This window comes from Carlito syrichta, unplaced genomic scaffold, assembly GCF_000164805.1.
Source record: "Carlito syrichta isolate Samal-C Ts95f unplaced genomic scaffold, Tarsius_syrichta-2.0.1 Scaffold111373, whole genome shotgun sequence".
Classification (NCBI taxonomy): domain Eukaryota; kingdom Metazoa; phylum Chordata; class Mammalia; order Primates; family Tarsiidae; genus Carlito; species Carlito syrichta.
Window position 1 is genome coordinate 111,989 of NW_007055469.1, and position 23,511 is coordinate 135,499.

At 39.7% G+C, this 23,511-nt stretch overlaps 1 protein-coding gene and 1 pseudogene across 1 annotated transcript in view; one reads left to right on the forward strand and one right to left on the reverse strand.

The window, feature by feature from the left end:
• LSM14A (LSM14A, mRNA processing body assembly factor) overlaps nt 1–23,511 on the forward strand; it is a 69,131-nt gene that overhangs the window by 37,089 nt on the left and 8,531 nt on the right. The window contains exons 4-9 of the mRNA XM_008069505.1: nt 5,085–5,207; nt 11,264–11,440; nt 11,705–11,770; nt 15,243–15,425; nt 16,012–16,183; nt 17,986–18,217. Coding sequence (XP_008067696.1) covers nt 5,085–5,207; nt 11,264–11,440; nt 11,705–11,770; nt 15,243–15,425; nt 16,012–16,183; nt 17,986–18,217 — 953 coding nt within the window. The remainder of the gene's footprint in view (nt 1–5,084; nt 5,208–11,263; nt 11,441–11,704; nt 11,771–15,242; nt 15,426–16,011; nt 16,184–17,985; nt 18,218–23,511) is intronic.
• Nucleotides 20,213–21,084, reverse strand: LOC103272030 (annotated as a pseudogene).

Below are 23,511 nucleotides of genomic sequence, written 5' to 3' on the forward strand. Positions count from 1 at the left end.
AACATTCCAATTAAACTGCAGAGATTATCAGACTGAGTTATAAAAACAAGACCCAAGCATATGATATTTGTAACAGATGCACTGAAAGACAGTAAAAGAACAGAAAAAGACATACTGTGCAAATACTAATAACATGAAAACTGTTTTATATACTTTGGAGGCCGAGGTGAGAAGATTGCCTGAGCCTGGAGGTTTGAGACCAGCCTGGGCAACGTGGAGAGACCTCGTCTCTTCAATCAATCACAAAAACACTAGCCAGGCATAGTAGTGTGCATCTGTAGTTCCAGCTATTTGGAAGGCTGAGGTGGCAGGATTGCCTAAGCCCAGCAGGTTGAGGCTGTGATGGCCATGAATGTGCCACTGCACTGCAGCCTGGGTGACAAGAGTGAGACTCCAACTCAAAAAAAAAAATAGTACTACCAGAGATATAGAGGGGTTCCTCATAAAAAATAAAAGTCAGTTGATCAAGAAGGTATAATCCTAAGTGTGTGCATAACTTTTATAAAACATTATACCCAACAGTTGCAGGTGTTGAATCAACAATACAGACCAAATTCTGGGTCATAAAAAATTACCTTAAATTCCAAAAGGATTGAAATTATATATGGTATCTTCTCAAACCACAAAGAAATTAATTGGGAATTAATAGAGGTAATTAGAAAAATCTCCAAATAATTTGAAGTCAAGTGAACTTGTTAGTAATAGATCAAGAAGAAATCACAAGGGAAATTAGAAAATACTTTTAATTTAATGATCATAAAATGCAGCATATCAAAATTTGTAGGTATAGCTAGTGCATTACTTAGAGAGCTAGTTTCATAGTTTTAAGTACATGTATTAAAAAATAAAGTGTCAACAAAGCCAAGAGTTGTTTCTTCTTTTAAATTTCATAAAATTGATAGGCATGCCTGTAATCCCCAGCAGTTTGGGAGGCAGAGATGAGAGAACTGCCTGAGCCCAAAAGTTCAAGACCAGCCTGGGCAACTTGGCGAGACCTCGTCTCTACAATAAATCAAAAAATTAGCCAAGCATGGTGGTGTGCGCCTGTAGTTCCAGCCACTTGGAAGGCTGAGGCAGAAGGATCGCCTAAGCCCAGTAGATCAAGGCTGCAGTAGCCATGATCGTAGGACTGCAGTCTAGCCTGGGCGACAGAGTGAGGCTCCAACTCAAAAAATAAAATAAAATCTCAGTATTTCTATGTCTGTTATAAAGTTGAAACTATAATTGTTTAGTTTCCAAACTCTTTGCACTCGGAGACATCTTGAGGATCACCTACCAGGAACTCAACTGCACGTTTTTAAGAAATAATAAAAAACGAATCACTTCATATTAAATAGTATAGCATTGGAGCCAAATATTCTATTGTAATGATATTTTGCTTATGATGGAATTTTGTATATAACAAAAAATCAATATTTTCTATCTTACATTTTTCTAATGTATGAGTCACCAATATGCATTGCAGAGTCATTGATACATATTATACAGTATTAATTTGATGTTTTCCATCTATTCGGATAGTGCAGAATCCTTTTCTTCTTCTCATATTAAAAATATGTAATTGACTGTCCGGTTTGTTGTTCAAAGAAGATGTCAAAGGACACTCTCATGATTCTTGAAAACCACTTTTCAACTAATCATATCTTAGCCTATATTCCATCTCCTTGTTTGCTTTTTTGTGTAGTGTGAATGGAAAACTTCAAGGGGGTATTGGAATGGTTTGCCAGGTTTATGATATCCCCTCAGAAGGGACATCCGAGTGCGAAGGGTTAAATCTACCCCAAAGAAAATTCTAGACTGTTTGCTTTACTGATAAATTCTACCATTTAGGGAAGAAATAATTTTTAGTAATCTTACACAAACCCTTGAGAATTGAAGAAGGAACATTACTAACCAGTTAACCATGGCCAGATAAAGTACAGAATCTGACAAGATTATTACAAGAAAATTATAGATCATTATCTCCTATGAACATAGATATGGTAAAAATCTTCAACAAAATATTAGCAGTAGAAGCCAGCAGTTCAGAAAAAGGATAGTATTATAATGACAAAGTGAGGTTTATCTTAGGACTGAAAAGTTATTTCAACATTTGAAAAGTATTAGTAACTTAACCACATTAACAAAATAAATAGGAAAAACTGTAGTCATTTCAAGAAATACTGAACAGCTAGGCTTGGTGGCTCAGCCTGTGATCCCAGCGCTTTGAGAGGCCTAGGTGAGTGGATTGCCTGAGCCTGCAGGTTCGAGACCCGCCCAGGCAACTTGGCGAGACCTCATCTCTACAATAAATTAACAGTTAGCCGGGCGTGTAGCGCGCGCCTGTAGTTCCAGCTACTTGGAAGGCTGAGGCGGAAGGATCGCCGGAGCCCAGCAGGTGGAAGCTGCGGTGACCGGGAGCATGTCATGGCACTCCAGTCTGGGCAACGGAGTGAGACTCCAACTCAAAAAAAAAAAGAAAGATAGAAATACTGAACAGCTACGTGATAAAATTTATCAGCAACTAAAGAATGGAAGAGAATTTACAGTAATTTTATCAGTGATATAACCAGTAACCAAAATGGTCACATATAATGGCGAAATGAATACTTTCCCCTGAAGTCAGGAATAAATTTAAGGCAAAATTGTCCCTTGCCATTTCTATTTAGTGTTATTCTGGAGATCCTATGCAGTTCAATAAGGCAAGAAAAAGAGAGAAAAGGCTTAAAGGTTGGAAAGGAAGAATTGAAAATGTCTTTTATTTGATGGTGACATGATGTGTGCATGGAAAATGCAAAGGAATATTAAAACCACTGTAATGAATAAATGAATTAAACATGGATAGCCAGGCGTGGTAGCGCATGCCTGTAGTTCCAGCTACTTGGAAGGCTGAGGTGGAAGGATCGCCAGAGCCCAGCAGGTCGAGGCTGCGGTGGCCGGGAGCGGCCACTGCACTCCAGTCTGGGCGACAGAGTGAGACTCCAACTCAAAAAAAAACAACAAAACATAGTAAGGGCTTAGATATATGGTATATATATTGTTGGTATATATACAGGTAACAGTTATATTGTACTCTGAACAGACAGTAATTGGTAGACTGGCCTGTGGGCCAAATCCAGTCAGCCCCCTGTTTTGTTAATAAAGTTTTATTGAAAAACAGCTATACCCATTTATTTACATATTGTCTATGGCTGCTTTTGCCCTATAAAGACAGAATTTAGTAGTTATGGCTGAGATTATATGGTTTGCAGAGTTTATAATATTTTATTTACCGTCTGGCCACTCGGAAAAAGTTTGCTAACACTTGACATAGAATAGATCATTGGGAAGTGAGCTGTAAAACACCACACTGCATACAGTAGCATCAGTAAACATCAAATATCCAGGAATGAGTATAACAAGATAATTTAAAACATATGTAACGGTGGTTCTTAGTGGAGGCATGCTAATTTTATCCTTCTAGCAAACATTTGGCAGTGTATGGAGACATTTTCAGTTGTCACAGCTAGTATCTGGTAGGTAGAGTCCAGGGATGCTAGGATATGTTCCTACCACCAAGAATTATCTGGCCTAAAATATCAGTAGTCCTGAAGTTAAGAAAACCTTGCTCTGCAATGAAAACCACAAAATACTGCTGAGAAAAATTAAAGAAGATCTAAACAAATTGCTAGTTAATCCATGCTTACGGATTGAAAGATTGAATATTTTTCAGGTGATGCTTTCCCCCAAATTGATTTACGAATTCAATGTAATCCCAATTGGAATCTCATCAGATATATTTCAGTAGAAAATGACATGTGATTTAAAAATGTATATGGAAATTCAAAGCCAAAACAATCTTGAAGATGAATAAATTTTGAGGTTTATACCACCCAATTTTAAGACTTACTGTAAAGCTACATTCATACTGGTTTATAACAAAGGTGCTAATGGAGAGAAGAACATAATTTTAACAAATGATGTTGCCATAGCTGGATATCTATGTGGAAAAATAAACCTGCCTTAAACCATACAGTTGATGAAAGATGCCAAACTGTAAAAAATGTAAGATGGTTTATGCTGAACCCAATGTGAGTGACCTTAGGCCTGTGACACTCATCCCCAGGAGGTCTCCAGGTTTAGCATGGAGATGAGCAGATTGTGAGGGGCATGACTGTAATCTTCATGTTTTAAGAGGAGAAGAATCTGTTGTGGGACAGACTGGTGAAAATAAGGAAAGTGAGGAAAGAAGAGGTAGGCAGGTAAGGGAGGGCCTTATAGACGGAGTCAAGTAGTTTGAACTTGTATCTTGAAGACAGTGGAAGATGTCAAAAAGTCCTAAGCACTGTAGTAATGTGATGATATTTGTTTTTGTAAAAGATTATTCTGACTCCCATCTTTAGATTGGATTTAGAGATTGGAGAAGGGGGACTGTTGAAATATAGAAAAAGTCTCCATAGATGAAATATTGAGAAGACAGCAGTATGTAGAAACCTAGAGAAGAAGATTGACATAAACCAGTATGGCAGAGAATTTGGCCTTTTCTAGGGATTTTGTTACTTGTATTACTAGAACTTTGTATCTGCTTCAGGCAGAATGCAACCTCACAGTCCCATCTTAAGAGGAAGCTGGAGTTTTCTGTGTGTTGTCTTGGTATGCTGCAAAAGTTACTAAAACTTGTCTGCTGATTTGGCTACTTGTGCTCATACTTAGTATTGTATTAGAATAATTGAACCTTAATGTTGATGTAGAATGTACCATTCCTGCTACTTCTGTAAATGATGTGGGTCCTTGCTCTCCCATCTGCATAATTACCTAGTGGAATATACTGCATATTTTATAACAATTGTTTGCACCGAAGGATACTGGACTATATAATTGGCTATTTTCCCCATATTTGATAGTTTCCCAAACTGTTAGTTTTGGACTATATAATTGGCTAGTTTCCCAAACTGTTATTTGATATATTTTAATGAATTTCTGAGATTATTAATTTGCACACATGTTATGGGAAGGGTGGATAAATAATCATTTTGATTATTAAAATCCTATATTACTTTGTATAGTTGAAAAGTGCAAAACTTTTTTTTAAAAAAAATTTTATCATTAAAAAAAATCTCTTCAAGCTGGAAGTTCCTTGACATCATTTGGAACAGAAACATCAAACAGTGGTACCTTATCCCAAAGCAGTGCAGTTGGTTCTGCCTTTACACAGGAAACAAGATCTCTAAAAACACAGTTATCACAAGGTAAGCTGTTTTTTCTTTCAGATATTTTCATACTAAACTTCTGTAGTGGTTTTTGTCTTTCTCTGAATGTTATGAGCTTTTGCAGCATGTAAATCACATGTATTATTTTCATTTATTTCTTTAAAAATTTTCTCCCACTGTTTGTATTGCAATAAATATATTACTGAATTATTGAGACTTTTTATAATTCTTAGATCATGAAACTGAAATGGTTAGCATTCTCTAAGTTTGACATTTTTTGCAAAACATTTATATAACTTGTAGTAGCACTGTAACTTGTATATAATACTTAACCAATATCAAATTAGCCCCAGGCTTATTGTGAAAATGAGCTATCTTAGATGGCTTTGAAATACCATCTGAAGAAAAACTATTCATTATGCTGTTGCATCTTCCCTCACATCCTCACAGGATGTACCGTAGTGGTTCTCAGTGTGTATCACCCAAAACTGAATCATTTGGAGTGCTTCTTTAAAATTCAGATCCTGAGACTTACTACATCAGAATTCCTGGAGCCTGGGGATTTGCATTTTAATAAGCTTAAAGGATCTTGTTTCCTTTTTAAAAAAATTCTGTTTTGTACCAGCCAGTCTCTTAACCTTCAGTAGTCACACAATTTTATATCTATTTTTATTTTTTAATTTTTTTTAAGAGTTGAGGTCTCACTATGTTGCTGAGGCTGAAGTGCAGTGGTACTGTAATAATATACTGTGGCTTCGAATTCCTGGGCTCAAATGATCCTCCTGCCTCAGCCTCCCGAGTAGCTGGGACTCTAGGCTTGTACCACCTCAACTAGCTTTTCCCTGTCTATTTTTATGCGCTGCTAACATGGTTAGTACTGGCTTGTCACTTTATGTGGATGTTTATTTTAATTTTATTTGATGTTTACTTTCAAATCAGTGTAAAGTCATTTTAGAATGATGCTTAATCACAGGGCTGTATTTTTACAAGCTGTTGAGGGTAAAAAAATGAAACCAATGCTAAACATAATCCTTTATGTTTCACATAAGATATTTTGAAGCCATTGTTACTGTTATTCACATTGGTTTAAAATACCTTAATTTTTAACATTCTAAAGATTTATTGTAGATGAATTATAAAAGTAATAAGCATAAGGAAGACAATAAAAATACCCACAATCTCATTACCCAGAAATAGCAAATATTTACATTTTGTTGTATATTCATTTAGACTTTTTTCTAGGCTAGTATAACTTTATTTTTGTGTGTGTGTTTGTTGACTTTTTTTTACTTAGGGAAAATAATCCTTCAAGCATCTATTTCCTAAACTATAAAATGAGACTTACCTGGTCAGACTGATTGTGAGAATTAAGTTTTCAGGAATGTGTGCAAACACCCTTGGATAGTTCCTAACCATAGAACATGCTCAGTAGATGTTAGATATTTTAATCAATAGCCAACATCAAACTTAATATTGAAGCACCATAAGAATTCTTATTAAAATCACAAATAAGGATACCTGCTGTCATTGCTACTCAGTATTATTCTGGAGTTTTTAGCTACATTAAGAACACATGAAATAAGAGGCATAAATATTAGAATTAGCATTATTTGTCAGTGCTATGATTTTCTAGTTGGAATTGAGAATTCACCAAAAAGTTAAAACTAATAAGAGACTTAAATTAGACAGAGGTAAAATATAAAATAAGCATATAAAAATCAATAGTGGTCCTAAAATCTAACCCACTGATTACAAAAGATGTCAGGGCAAATGGGTGTGGTGGCTCAACCTGTAATCCCAGCACTTTGGGAGGCCGAGGCAAGAGGATTGCCTGAGCCCAGGGGTTCGAGACCAGCCTGGGCTACTTGGTGAGACCTCGTCTCTACAATAAGTCACAAAAACTAGTTGAGCATGGTAGCGTGTGTCTATAGATCCAGCTACTTGTTAGGTTGAGGTGAAAGTATGGCCTAAGCCCAGCAGGTCGAGGCCGCAGTGACCATGAGCATGCCACTGCACTCCATCCAGCCTGGGTGGCTAGAGTAAGACTCTAACTCAAAAAAAAAAAAAAAAAATAGAAATTGTGTACAAAATATATAATAAGAAAAATGACCAACTTCTTTTAAGAAAAATGCATAAAGCAATAGAGGAATATAAAAGAAGACATATAAAGGGAGAAACCTATCTTGTTCCTAGGTAAAAGATTCCTAGATTCTTGTTCCTAGATAGCGTTACTTCTCCTATTAATTAAATGTACTGCATCTTCAATCAGTACAAATGGAATAGTAGGGGATCTGAATAATACAGAAAGATTGGTTTAAAAACAGACATGGAAATACAGCTGGACAGTTTTGAAAAACAGAATAAACAGAATAATGGGCTTACCTACGTAATAATAAAATACAGGCCTGGCTCTGTGGCTCAGCCTGTAATCCCAGCACTTTGGGAGGCCGAGGTGATTGGATTGCTTGAGCCCTGGGTTCGAGACCCGCCTGGGCAACTTGGCGAGACCTCATCTCTACAATAAATAAAAAATTAGCCGGGTGTGGTAGTGTGCACCTGTAGTTCCAGCTACTTGGAAGGCTGAGGCGGAAGGATCGCCGGAGCCCAGCTGATTGAGGCTGCGTTGGCCGGGAGCGGCCACTGCACTCCAGTCTAGGTGACAGAGTGAGACTCCAACCTAAAAAAATAATAATAATAAAATACACATAAAATAAGGTGTTCAGGAATAAATTTAGACGTGAATGAAACAATATAAAGTCAGAAATAGGCTGGACTTGGTCGCTCTGCCTATAAGCACTTTGGGAGGCCGAGGCGAGTGGATTGCCTGAGCCGGCGGGTTTGAGACCAGCCTGGGCAACTTAGCGAGACCTCGTCTCTACAATAAATAAAAATTTAACTGGGCGTAGTAGTGCACGCCTGTAGTTCTGGCTACTTGGAAAACTGAGGTGGAAGGATTGTTAGAGCCCAGCAGGTCGATGCTGGGGTGGCCATGATCATGGATGCCACTGCACTCCATCCAGCCTGGGCAACAGAGTGAGATTCCAACTCAAAAAAAAAAAAAAAAAGTCAGAAATAGATTCAAGTATAAATAAGAATTTAGTAGATGATATATTATTTTTAAATTAGTTGAACAAGGCTGGCTGTTCCAAAAAATAATGTTGGGGCAGACAACTGCCTGGTCATTTGGGAAAAATAACTCTAGATTTCTTTCCTCCTGCTGAGCACTTAACAAAAATAAGTTTTAAATAGATTAAATTGTCAAATTTAAAATACTACTTAAAGTTAGAGGTATATTTATATAAAGCTGTGGCAGAGAAGGCCATGGAGTTTGCATTTGAATTTCACAAAACTAACACACCTAGAATTTTCTTTGAACTATGCTAAGAATGTGAACATAAGCCAGATGCAGTAGTTCATGCCCGTAATCCCAGCACTTTGGAAGGCTAAAGCAGCAGGATTGCTTGAGCCTAGGAGTTCGAGACCAGCCTGGGCAACATAGCAAAACCTCATCTCTACAACAAATAAAAAACATTAGCCAGGCATGGTGATATACACCTGTAGTCCCAGCAACTCAGGAGCTAAGGCATGAGGATCGTTTGATCCCAGGAGTTTGAGGCTGTGGGGAGCTATGATTGTGCAATTGCACTCCAGCCTGGGCAACAGGGTAAAAACAGAATGTGAAGATAGCTCAAGGAAGAGGGGTGTGTTTTTATTTTGCTGAAATACCTTCTGGGCTTATTCCTAGTAATATGTTCAAATCACCTATATTTTTCTACTTATAACAAAATTGGTCTTATGATTAGTAGTCTTTAAATAGTAAAAAGGTGCTCTAAATACACAACCAATGAGTTTGTTACTTGCTATGATTGCCCCATTGCTTGTGCTTCTGTAATATGTGTGAGTCTCAGGATCTTTTCTCAAAGAAACTCTTGATATAGTAGTTTTATAAACTTACAAGGTCATTTAGTGTAGTACTATATAATTTAAATTAGCAGTATTTTCAAAAAACTTAGACTGGGCACAGTGACTCGACTCACACCTGTAATCCCAACACTTCGGGTGACTGAGGTGGGAGAATTGCTTGAGCCCTGGAGTTCAAGACCAGCCTGGACAACATAGACAACATAGTGAGACCTTGTCTCTACAAAAAATTAACTGGCACACACTTATAGTCCCAGCTACTTGGGAGGCTGAAGCAGAAGGATCACCTGAGCCCAGGAAACTGAGGCTGTGGTGAGCCAGGATTGTGCCACTGTACTCTAGCTGGGCAACAGAGTGAGACCCCAACTTAAAAAAAAACACCAAAAAAACCCCAACGCTGGGTACAGTGGCTTACGCCTGTAATCCTAGCACTTTGGGAGGGCAACAAGAGGATTGCCTGAGCCTGATAGTTTGAGACCAGCCTGGGCAACATGGCAAGACCATGTCTCTAGCATGAATAAAAAATTAGCCGAGTGTGGTGGCATCCACCTATAGTCCCAGCTACTTAGAAGGCTGAAGTGGAAGGGTTACCTGAATCCAGCAGATCAAGGTAGTCCTGATTGTGCCACTGCACTCCAGCCTGGGCAACAAGAGTGAGACTCTGACTCAAAAACAAAAAAAAACAACATTTGTGTTTTATAGCCATAAATGATTATGAAATGTTATCATATAGGCCAACACTTAATAAATCATCTTGATTTCTCATTATAATTAGTAGAAAAATTGCAATATTTCTATTATTGGCAACTTTTTGAATGACTTAATAGCAATTTAATTTTTTGGCTAAAATAACTTTGCCATTAGTGGCTGAAATGGCATTACACATTTGTAATTGCATACTTTAGGTAATCATAAACTTGGGGAATACTAGTAATAAATTTTCCCTGAAGCATCTAGAGGCACAATAATCAATGCATTGTCAGCACTCATCAGTTTACCAGTTGTTAACAGAAGGACAGTAATATTTGCAGCATATTTGGGAATATTTTTGCATAAAATGAGTAATTCTTTAAGCAAAGCCTTATATTTTGGTATAATATCATGGGATGTGAGAACTCCCTGAGCAGACATTTACAGCAAACTTGTAGGGACAAAAAGCAGGATGGGAGCACCAGATGTTACTTTCTTCAGTTCATGCTGTGACCAGGCTCTGACCTCATAAAAGTAAAAAATAGAATTTATAAGTACAAACCCTATATTAAGCAAAAACTTGCCAAGAGATCTTTTTTAAAAGGTAGGGGATTAGTACGACTCCTTTGTAATTATCTGAAGGGTTTATTGGTTGCTGATCTTTTAGTTATGTTAATTACCCAAGCCACTAAGATATTAAAGAGCTTCACCTACCTAACTTTCTAGTTCTTTAGTTTCTTAGAAATTTGATAGAGATAATACCTATAGATAGAAAAGTATCATTTTTGTCATCTACGGAATGTACTAAAAAAGATAAAACAAGGCCAGGCGTGGTGGCTCACACCTATAATCCCAGCACTTTGGGAGGTTAAGGTGAGAGGATTGCCTGAGTTCAAGACCAGCCTAGGCAACTTGGGAGATCTAATCTCTACAACAAATCAAAAAATTAGCCGGGCGTGATGGCGAACGCCTGTATTCCCAGCTAATAGGAAGGCTGAGCTAGAAGGATCGTCTGAGCCCAGCAGGTTGAGACTGTAGTGGCGGTGAGTGTGCTACTGTACTTCAACCTGGGTGACAGAGTGAGACTCCAACATAAAAAAAAAAAAGTCAAAACAAGTCATCATAATCTTGTGGTCGTTATTGGGGAATGCCTACATCTGACTTGCCTACATGATCTTTGATAAAATATTCCTAGGGGATCTTGCACCAGGCAGTAATTTTTTAAAAAATTAAACTGTATTCCACAGATGAGTTGTTATGGGCATGGTTTGTTTTTTTGTTGGTTTGTTTTGTGGTTTTTTAACATTATTGGTTTTTTTTAACCAGCCTACTGTGGATAAACACTTTAAAACTGGTCTAATAAGCAGATTAATTCAAATTTGTGTGCTACAGATTTGAATTGGTAGACACAAACATTTTTTTAGGGTCTAGATTATTTTGAAATTCCCAGTAGGGTAGTTTCTTATCTTTTGGTTACATTTTAGGTCGTTCAAGCCCTCAGTTAGACCCTTTGAGAAAAAGCCCAACCATGGAACAAGCAGTACAGACCGCTTCGGCCCACTTACCTGCTCCAGCACCTGTTGGGAGAAGGAGCCCTGTATCAACCAGGCCTTTGCCATCTACCAGCCAAAAAGCAATAGAGAATCAGGAGCACAGGCGAGGTAGAATTTTAGCTATTTACTGTTCCTTAATTGATCGACATTTTCCACTCATCGTATTTTCATTATAAGGATTTACTTCATGTGCACGATCCTAGAAAGTTTAAACTGAACTTGATAGAATGACTTGAAGTGTTGGGGGGAAATAGTTTTTTGTCCATTGCACAGGTTTTGTTGTGGGTTCTTAAAATTTTTTTCCCCATTTCTAACAACAGAAGTTTTGATTATGTGCTCTAGTTGATTTGTCACTTTGCTTGTCTTCTGTAGCTGAAGTACACAAAGTATCAAGGCCAGAAAATGAGCAACTCAGAAATGATAGCAAGAGACAAATAGGTAAGTTCTTGGATCTGAAGGTCATATCCTGTGCTTCTCAAAAGGGTGAACATTTTAAATGTATAATATATAATTCCTATAAAAGTTCAAAAGTGAGAAGTGACTCTAAAATAGGAGGAGCACCAGGGAGTGTCACTATGGTGACAGAACAGTTCTTTATCTTGATTAAGGTGGTGGTTATGTGAATCCATATATGTGTCAAAATATTATAGAATTGTACATAAAGACATACCAAAAACTGAGTACACACAAAAACTGGTGACATCTGGTTAAGGTCTGTAGTTTAGATAATTATACTGTGCCAATGTCAGTTTCTTGATTTTTACAATGTATAATAATTATATAAAATGTTACTGTGGAGTTCAGGAAGTTAGGTGATGAGCACAAAGGAACACTCTGACTAGTTCAAGTTCCTATGTCTGTAGTTACTTTAAAATAAAAGGTTTTTAAAAATATTAATTTTCTGGAAAAAATCCTAGATGGAAGGCAGTTCGTCTTTTAATACATTCTTGCATGTTGTCTACTAGTAGGATTTGTGTGTTTATATTTGTTCCATGGCTTCCTCTTGTGTATTTTTGTGTGTGCAAGTTTCATGTTACTGTTATAAAATTGGTTTTTGTTTTCTGTGTTTTTGTGAATAGAAATATCTATACCTTATGTGTTTGAAAAGTTTTCTCATTAAAATTATTTAAGCTCAGAGCCTTTTTTTAAAGCAGTTGCTTAAGAACATTGATTTTGTTTCATGATTATTGATTTTATAAGGTTTTTTATCTGTTTTATAATCTATAACATTCCAAAATTATTCATTTTATTAATATCTTTAAATTTACTAGTGAAGGATAAATTATAATTTAAAACTTCCAAATTAGAAAAAGGCAATGTATAATTATTTTCTTTAGATAATGATTGGGAAGTGATCTTTCACTTAATTTCAGAAACCTAGGCATGATTTTTTTTTTTGAGTTAGAGTCTTACTCTGTTGCTCAGACTGGAGTGCAGTGGCTTCTCCTGGCCACCACAGCCTCACCTACTGGGCTCTGGCGATCCTTCCACTTCAGCCTTCCAAGTCGCTGGAACTACAGATGCGCACTACCACGCCCGGCTAATTTTTTGATTTATTGTAGAGATGAGGTCTCGCCAAGTTGCCCAGGCGGGTCTTGAACCCGTGGGCTCAGGCAATCCGCTCACCTTGGCCTCCTAAAGCGCTGGGATTACAGGCTGAGCCACCGAGCCCGGCCGGTATGATATTTTTAAATGTATAAACACTTCTATTTCTCCTGTACTTTTTAATGTATGTTTTTGTATATGCTAATTTTTAATTTGTTATATTTTATTTTTTTTAATTTGGGGGAAAAAAGAACTCTTCCAAAATAATTGCCATATTCCCAGCATTTAAAAAGCATATTTATATTTATTTATTTAGAGTAATAAATAAAAAAATATATTTTTATTGCCCTTCAAAAGTCACCCCCCTCTTCCCCAGGGCTTCATTAGCAGAACAGTGAATATTCTTGTACTTTTCAGATTTTTTTTTCTTAGATTTTACAGACATAGACATCCATACCCAAAACATTATTTTTTGAAGACAGAAGGATCACGGTGTCTGTATTTTCTGGCTTGTGGCTAAGGCTTTTTTTTTTTTTTTTTTTTGGGTTTGAGTCTCACTCTGTCGCCCAGGCTGGAGTGCAGTGGCATGCTCACTCACGGCCACCACAGCTTCAACCTAGTGGGCTCAGGCGATCCTTCTGCCTCAGCCTTACAAGTAGCTGGAACTACAGGTATGCGCCATCATGCCCAGCTAATTTTTTGATTTATTGTAGAGATGGGGTTTTACCGAGTTGCCTAGGCTGGTCTGGAACGTGTGGACTCAGGCAATCCTCTCACCTTGGCCTCCTGTAGTGCTGGGATTATAGGCATGAGCCACCACGCCAGGCTGCTTTTTTTTTTTGAGTTGGAACCTCACTCTATTGCCCAGGCTAGAGTGCCGTGGTATGGTCACCACCACCGCAGCCTTGATCTGCTGGGCTCAGGTGATCCTTCCGCCTCAGCCTTCCAAGTAGCTGGAACTACAAGCACATGATACCAGGCCTGGCTTATTTTTTTTATTTATTTTAGAGATGAGGTGTCACCAAGTTGCCCAGGCAGGTCTTGAACCACTGATGTCAAGCTGTCCTCTCACCTCAGCCTCCCAAAGTGCTGGGATTACAGGCTTGAGCCACCACGCCTGGCCCTAAGGCATTTCTAATAACAAAGCTGAATGTTTTAAACTTCCTGATTATCTAGATTTAAGTGTCTGTATATGTTCCTGTGGGGTTTTGTAGTTTATTTTCTCAAACCCAGACAGTTTGCCAAACCTCTGCAAATAGTGACTACAAACCTGTTTGTAACCCTGTAGTCCTAATTATAACCATTAAACTCATACTGCTTTAGGCTCTGTATTTTTCAGTTAACATCAAATACTATTTCTCTCTTTTTTTCTTAGCCATTCTTTTTATATTATGTTGTCTCATGTGATTGACTAAAATCCTGTTATTGTGTTACAGAGAGAGAATACACAGATACAGGAAGGCTGTAATTCAGTAATGTAAAGCCATTTAGAGGGAGGTGGTCAAGGGGAAGTAGAAGGTGTTGGGAGATGGTGAAGGTGCTGCTGCTTGTCTGTTGTTTTATCTGAGGTGTAGAAATAACCCTGTCTTCCAAATTGTGCTGATTAGTGTTCATTTATTTTTTCTATTACAAATCTTTGTTCCTACGATTCTATAAAAGGCTTTCTAAATTTTGAGAACCTAATCTGTCTCTGGCACTTTGTAGGTACTGGTGATACAGCAGTAAGGAGAAAGGAACATATATATATATATGTTTGTTTTTTTTTTTTTTTTTTTTTGAGTTGGAGTCTCACTCTGTCACCCAGACTGGAGTGCAGTGGCCGCTCCTGGCCACCGCGGCCTCGACCTGCTGGGCTCCGGTGATCCTTCCGCTCAGCCTTCCAAGTAACTGGAACTACAGGCACGCGCTACCACACCCGGCTAATTTTTTTAAATTTATTGTAGAGATGAGGTCTTGCCAAGTTGCCCAAGTGGGTCTCGAACCCGCGGGCTCAGGCAATTTACTCACCTTGGCCTCCCTAGGCCTGGGATTACAGGCTGAGCCACCGAGCCCGGCAAGCATATATTAATTTAGTGCAGAAGTCTGCAAATTTGGTTGTGTACTCTATCAATAACACATGTGACTGTGGACCCTATAAGTATAAATGTTTATAAATTTTATGTGTGCTGTTCCCAATTATATATTAAATATTAACAAAGCTCAATATTTTATTTTATATGAAAGAATACAAATATAATAATATGTAGGGAGACTTGTAAGCATTTCTGTGGTTGACCATTTAATGTAAAGACTACAATAACATCTTCTCTCCTAAGCCAGCTATTATATATCGAATGTCCTTTGTATGTATTCTTTATTAACATAGCTCCAGGTGCTCCTTCAGCTCCAAGGAGGGGGCGTGGGGGTCATCGAGGTGGCAGGGGAAGATTTGGTATTCGGCGAGATGGTCCAATGAAATTTGAGAAAGACTTTGACTTTGAAAGTGCAAATGCACAATTTAACAAGGAGGAGATTGACAGAGAATTTCATAATAAACTTAAACTGAAAGGTAAGCTTTGAATTTTTCTTTTTTCTTTAAGACAGGATCTCACTCTGTCACCCAGGCTGAAGTGCAGTGGCATGACCATAGCTCTCTGCAGCCTCCAACTTCTGGAGGAGTTCTCAAACTCCTGGCCTCAAGTTGTCCTCCCACTTTGGCCTCCCCAAGTATTGGGTTTACAGGTGTGAGCCACCATGCCCAGCCTGATTTTTTTTTTCTGTTGAGTTGATGTCTCACTCTGTCACTCAGATTGGAGTACACTGGCATGCTCGTGGCTCAACTGTAGCCTTGACCTCAGTCTCCCAAGTAGCTGGGACTACAGACGTATGGCACCACGCCCAGCTAATTTGTTTTATTTTTTGTGGAGTCGAGGTCTCTGTTGTAGTCTGGTCTCAAACTCCTGGGCTCAAGCAATCCTCTTGCCTCAGCTTCCTAAAGTACTGTGATTACAGGTGTGAGTCACTTGCCTAGCCTGATTTTTCTCCTCAGAAAATAGTCTTATTTGAATTGTAAATTATAGATGTTTTTCAGATTAGAATTTCATTTCATTTACTCTAGGTCTTGATTTTTATGGTATATGCTTGTTTTTCCTTAGAAGATAAACTTGAGAAACAGGAGAAGCCTGTAAATGGTGAAGATAAAGGAGACTCTGGAGTCGATACCCAAAACAGTGAAGGAAATGCTGATGAAGAAGATCCCCTTGGACCTAATTGCTATTATGACAAAACAAAATCCTTTTTTGATAATATTTCTTGTGATGATAACAGGTACAGTCTTCTAAGTTGTTCTTTTGCTCTGAAGTTATTGAGTTATGGAATGGTTTGATATAAATTCACAGGGTTTAATGAATACTTAAAAATATCTAATCTAACAGTTGATTTTTCTTCTTTGAGTTGGAGTCTCACTCTGTCACCCAGACTGGAGTGCAGTGGCACGCTCCCAGCCACCGCCGCCTCGACCTGCTGGGCTCCGACGATCCTTCCGCCTCAACCTTCCAAGTAGCCGGAACTACAGGCGTGCGCTACCACACCCAGCTAATTTTTTATTTATTTATTGTAGAGACAGGTCTCACCAACTTGCCCAGTGGGTCTCAAAACCACAGGCTCAGGTAGTTCACTTACCTCAGCCTCCCAAAGTGCTGGGATTATAGGCTGAGCCACCGAGCCTGGCCAACAGTTGATTTTTTCAAATGTTTGATTTTACTGAAAGAAAATATACTTAAGTTTTAAATTAATCATTCCTGGAAAAGAAGAAAAAAGTATACTTTTGCTTTGGGTTATATTTACATTGAATATCAGTAATTAAAACAAAAGCATTCGTGTGACATCTAAGTAAGGTAAACTTTTCCTTTACCCCTTTACATTTACGTTGTAGTTCAAATGAAGCCAAGGCCAAATGCTAATAAAAAGTTGACTGATACAGTAAAACTCTGCCATTGTAGTAAATATGGGTCTCAAAAATTGGCATATTATTTTTGAGGTTCATTAAAGAACGAATTGTTATAAACTAGAGAGTTCTAGAGGTTCTGCTGCCTTGTCTAAATTGTCCTTGTCTTGGCTGCAGTGTAGTGCCACCTGGTGGCAGTTGTTCGCTTCAGTTTAACTGTGGTTGAGGATGATTCTAAATCTTGTGGTTATCTAGAGTGGCCAACAGCTCCAACAATTCAGACACTTTTGGGGTTAATTGGCATCGGATCCAGAGACTGGTATAGGAGCAAAATGGGGACCCTGAGACTTGTCCTTCATCCCCTAGCTTCCTGAGAGGTTTCCCTGCTTAGCTTAGCTTTTCCCTCTTTTCCACGGGGGCTGAAGGGAAAGCATAGTCATTACCAATCTCGTTATATCTGAATTTTTGTTGTACTGGGGCTATGATCCCATTTTTTTGGTTGGTTTTATCAGCTGTATTTGCGAGAAACTAATATTAGTCATGTTATACATGAAGTTTAACAATATTATAGGAACATATTGAACTCATATGCCATGGACAGTTTGTGACAACTTAGATAAGTGAGCTCTAGAAATTACTTAATCCTTTTAAAAAAAATTTAATAAAAATAGAGGCCGGGCTCGGTGGCTCAGCCTATAATCTCAGCACTTTGGGAGGCCGAGGCAAGAGGATTACCTAAGCCCACTAGTTCAATACCCACCCGGGCAACAAGGCGAGACCTTGTCTCTACAATAAATCAAAAATTAGCCGGGCATGGTAACACACACCTGTAGTTCCAGCTACTTGGAAGGCTGGGGTGGAAGGATCATTCAGAGCACAGCAAGTCAAGGCTGTGGTGGCCGGGAGCGTTCCACTACCCTCCAGCCTGGGTGACAGTGCGATTCCAACTCAAAAAAAAAAAAAATAGAACTGAGGTCTTGCTGTGTTGCCCAGGCTGGTCTCAAACTCCTGACCTCAAACAATCCTCTTACCTTAGACTTCCAAAGTGTTGGAATTACAGGTGTGAACCACCATACCTTGCCATTACTTAGCCTTAATTTGGGAATAGCACGGAATATTTTTGCTGAGGAATGTTCTTTTAAACCTGATATGCTTTTATAATAGTCATTTGCTTTTATAATAGAGAACGGAGACCAACTTGGGCTGAAGAAAGAAGATTGAATGCTGAAACATTTGGAATCCCACTGCGCCCAAACCGTGGCCGTGGGGGCTACAGAGGCAGAGGAGGTCTTGGTTTCCGAGGTGGCAGAGGGCGTGGTGGTGGCAGAGGTGGTACCTTCATCACCCCTCGAGGATTTCGTGGTGGATTCAGAGGAGGTCGTGGGGGCAGGGAATTTGCAGATTTTGAATATAGGGTAAGTATTATTATATGCTTTGGGCTTGGTATGCAGTTTTATGAAACTCAAAACCTTTTTACTTTTATCTATTTTGGGTGAGGTTTTTTTAAGGGCATTTAGAATAACTTGCGTTTGACTCTTTAATAGAGAATCTATCAGATTTGAATGTATAATTTTAAGGAACAATAACTTCTTGGCTAATTAGTCTAAAAGAGTTTATTAACTGTTTTCTTCTCAGTTGAAGGAAATAAGAGACAGGAATGTGATATTCTTTTTTGTCTTTTTATTGTAAAACCATGGTTTTAGATTTTATGGACAGGTAAACACCCCCGCTCTCCCCACCCAAATGTGTTAGAGACTAACTTAGGGTTATTTCTTTCTTACTTCTTTTTTTTTTTTTTGAGTTGGAGTCTCACTCTTGTCGCCCAGACTGGAGTACAGTGGCATATTCACAGCCACCACAGCCTCGACCTGCTGGGCTCCGGTGATCCTTCCACCTCAGCCTTCCAAGTAGCTGGAACTGCTGATGCACACTACCACACCTGGCTAGTCTTTCTTTCTTTTTCTTTTCTTTTTTTCTTTTTTCTTTTTTTTGTTGTTGTTGGGTTGGAGTTCTCACTCCTTCGCCCAGGCTGGAGTTCAGTAGCACGCATGCTCACAGCCACCCCAGCCTTGACCTTCTGGGCTCCAGTGATCCTTCTGCTTCAGCCTTCCGAGTAGCTGGAACTACAGACGTGCACTACCACGCATGGCTATTTTTTATTTTATTGAGTGACGAGGTCTCGCTAAGTTGCCCAGACCGGTCTTGAACCCACAGGCTCAGGCAATCCACTCGCCTTGGCCTCCAAAGTGCTGGGATTACATAAAACTATAACATTATTTTGTACATACATAGATTACCTGACAACCCACTGAGTAAATGACTGAGTGGATGAATTGTTGAACATCAGGGAATATGATTACTTATATTCACATTATGGGCCGGGCAGACTTCTATTTCTTTATCCTCCCTGCCTCGCTATCCCCTCTGTGCTCTGTGTCACAGCAAAACACACTCCCACGGGCTCTTGCCAGGTGGCTTCCGAGTAGGGTTGGAATGGTAAGGTGCTGGTGGAAGACTCAAGGGCAGGCGAGGTAAGGCCAGGGTGTGCTCCGTATCTGACTCAGCTCTGGCCTTGCCTCCGTAACAGGCAGTGGTTCTGTCCTTGCCATGGCTCCATTTCCCACAATCCCTTGGTGACCCTTGCCCCACCAGGCAGCCCCCACCATGGTACCTGCTCCTCTGGATGATCCCAGCTTCTAAACTCATCCACACCTCTTTCCGTTATCCTTGTAGCCCTGAGTATGGTAACAGCTTCTTGCTATTTAGCTTCTCTTTCATCATCTAGGTATATCAACTTCCTGTATTCACTTCCCTCTGTTGAAACACAAGCGGTTTCTGTTTCCCAGACTGGATCCTGACTGATACATGGTAGAGTCATGAAATTTTATCTTCTCTAACTTATCTGGAAATCTTTACATGAGAATATGCCCTAAGCCCATGGAGAATCACACAAATCACACTTAATATCCACTTTCTGCAATACAGGCCAACAGATATCCCTTTGGCTGATCTTTTGCCAAACACTGGGATTCTCTTTGCCCAAATACATCTCTGGCTATACCAGTGTCATCACCAACTACAGTGGACACAGTTAAGGGCCTTTTCCAGAGGTCACTTTTGTTGCATTTATTAAGTGTGACAACAAGGGAAAAACATACAAAGAGAAAGCTAATTTTAAGAGAAGATGGCACAGTCATCAAATGAATAATATTATAAAAAAAAAAGTCTCTGAAAAGTCAGAGAACATAAGACAGCACCAGAAAGTTTCTTCCCTGTTGAATCCATAAATTTTCTTGAAAATAAAATCTGTAGAATTTCCAGATATTTCAAAAGTGTAAAAAGAGAAAAGCAGATTCATCAGTAAGTGAACTGGAGTTTCTCAGTCAGACTGCCCCCTGGAATAGTTATAGTTATTGACTGAAGGAGAGTTCTTGGGTGAGCGTGGAGACCACACACGGGATCTGCTGCTTCTTGTGGAAGAGCGGGTCGTCAGACTGAGACTCAAAGTGCCTGGCTGCCCTGTATAGTTCACCCTGGTGAGGATCTGCGTGATCTCCAGTCTTTCCCGTGCTTCTCCAGGATGGAACGGAGAGCTTGCACAAGCCAGGAGCCTTTTCCTGGGCTCCTCCATGAGTAATAGCCTGGAACTGTAGAGTAAGCAAAGAGAAAGTTTGTATCTTGTCTCGGTGATTAGCGTCTGTGTCATTGATGGGTCCTGAGTCAGCCTGGATGCCATCATCGAGCTCCGTCCCTCGGCAAACCTGAATGAAGAAGAGTTTGGGCTTCTCTAAAAGGGTTTTGCACCTATCCCCCTGAAATGGGCTGTCAAATCCTTTATCGGTGTCACACCATCTTTCCCATAAATGAAATTTTCTTCTCCATGGCTTAATAGAATACAAGCGAAGCTGGCTGAATTTGTATGGTCCTCTTCAGAAGCTTTTTAAAGCAGAGATTGCATCTTGGCACAAGAGCAGTCATTGTGGACAGCCACCTCAAAGCCCAGTCTTTGAAAGCACTTGAAAAGGCCGTTTCGAATGCCCATACCTGTCACTTTGTCAACGTTCTTGTTTATTATGATGCATTTGCCCACCTTCTCGAAATTCATGTTATACCAATACGTAGATGCTCGATCCCGGGTGGTCTTGACAGATCGTCCTGAGACATTTTTCTTCTTACTGAAGAGTGACGGCACAAACAAGGACTGGTCTGGCTTAGCGTCCGCTGTGTCTTGGTTGACGAATCCCCAGCTCCTGTTCCCCACACAGCCCTGATCGCCTGCCATCGTCACTCGAGGCCGAGGCCCCTCAGGGCGGCTGTGGCATCCGCTCTGGGCTTCTTCTTTTTTTCATTCTTAAAAATGTCTTTCTGAGGTAGGGGCCACAAGAGGAATCACTAAAGACATACAGGAAAATGACCGTATAGTATCACATTTATTTCATGTTGCACAGTATACTTTCAACACCAGAAGAGATGCTCTAGGAAGCATGTACTCCCAGAATGGCAGGAAAGCCTTAACATTTAATAGCAGTTAGCATTTATTTTATGACTTATTAGCAATTGCCAGGCATTATTCTAAATAGTTTTTACATATTAATGTTGATGTATTTAAACCTCACATCAACTCTGAAATAGGTTCTATTATTATCCTCATTTTACAGATGAGAAAATGGGTACAGGGATACTAAGTAATTTGTCCGAGGTCACATAGCTAGTAAGTGATGGTGTTGGATGTTGAACCTAGCAAGTTAGTTCTGAGTCACTGCTCTTAACTTAGTTTTGTGGAAAACTCATTATAGTTTTCTGATTTTCTTATTTCACCATGATCTTGAAGATGTTTTGGTGTATGGCATTCTGGAGAATTCTGTAGCTCTGTATACTATGCTTATATGTATAATTTATCTTTTGACAGACATCTGTAAATTAAATCAGTATAATTACTATCCTAGGTATAGTAAACTGTCTTATTTTACTGATTTTAGAAGTAGTGGAGAGGAGAGTATCTAAACAGAAAGGAAAAAAATTCCCTTGTGTAGCCAGGCGTGGTAGCGCGCGCCTGTAGTTCCAGCTACTTGGAAGGCTGAGGTGGAAGGATCGCCGGAGCCCAGCTGGTCGAGGCTGCGGTGGCCGGGAGTGGCCACTACACTCAGTCTGGGTGACAGAGTGGGACTCCAACTCCAAAAAAAAAAAAAACATTCCCTTGTAAAGAAGTCCACTAGTTAACAGCAAAGGGCAGCTGGAAACAGAAAGATCTGCTAGCAAGAATTTTATTGTTCAGTACTTAAAACTGGCTGTTGTTGATATCCCTCTGAAAGGAGGTTAGGATTAGTGGCTTTTGAATCTGGTCTAATAATTTAGATGCCTTTGATATTGTACTATTGCAGCCAAGATTGCCAAAAATTAGCCTCAAGTCATTAGCTCATGACTTTTAGCCACAGTGGCCTGATGTAGTTACAGGGCTTTTAACTTGCAAAATCGCCATCCTAGCTGTAAGAATCTGTCTTCGGGACTGCATATAGCCCTTGCTTATCACTGCTACTGTTCTTGAGGTTAACTCCTCTGTAATATTTGACACTAATAACCACCCACCCAGCTTGGGGTCTGTCTTCCTAGTTTTTAAAAATATTTTTGATTTTTTTTTTTCGTAAAAACAACAACTATTTCTCAACACAGCCTCGTAAGGCACTTCATAATCTGCCTGCTTCTCCAAGTCAGAAGTCTAGCACTGGCTCTAGTCCTTGCTGGCAATGGGACAGCCCTCTCCTTCATCCACGCTGCTTCGAATATGTGGGCCTTCTGGCTTTTGTTTAGTACCAAGCTTATTCTTACCTCAAAACTTTCTACCTGTTCCTTCTGCCTGGAATATTCATCGATTTGCTCCTTGTAAGCATTTGTGCTCACGTCTATGCACTCACTCTCACATTTGCTTACTTGCTTGAGCACTGAGCACTCAAGTGCTAGCTACCCTCTCTTTTGTGATTCTGGTGTTTTGTTGTTGTTTTGCTTTTTTTGCCTTTCAAATGTTTTTCTTTCTTCCTTCTTGGGGGGAGGAGTTGAAGTCTCACTTTGTCGCCCAGACTGGAGTGCGGTGGCATGCTCATGGCCACTGCAGCCTTGACCTGCTGGACTCAGGTGATCCTTCCGCCTCAGCCTTCCAAGTAGCTGGAATTACAGGCATGTACCACCACGCCTGGCCATTTTTTTTTTAATTGTAAAGGTGAGGTCTCACCAAGTTGCCCAGGCTGCTTTCAAACCCATGGACTCAGGCAGTCCTCTCATCTTGGCCTCCCAAAGTGCTGGGATTATAGGTGTGAGCCACTGTGTCCAACCCATTTTTTTTTTTGAGACAGGATCTCACTCTTTTGCCCAGGCTGGAGCACAGAGGCGTGATCCCAACTTACCACAGCCTTGACCTCCTGGGCTTAGGTAATCATTCTGCCTCAGCATCCTGAGGAGCTGGGACTGTGGGTGCACACCACCATGCCCAGCTAATTTGTATAATTTTTTGTAAAGACGAGGTCTAAGGATGTGGCCCAGGCTGGTGTCAAACTCCTGGTCTCAAGCAGTTCTCTCACCTTGGGCTCCCCAAGTGCTGGGATTACAGGCGTGAGCCACTGTGTCTGGCTCAGATGTTTTTCAAGATCTTTGAAAGGTACATTTTTTTTTTTTTTTGAGTTGGAGTCTCACTCTGTCACCCAGACTGGAGTGCAGT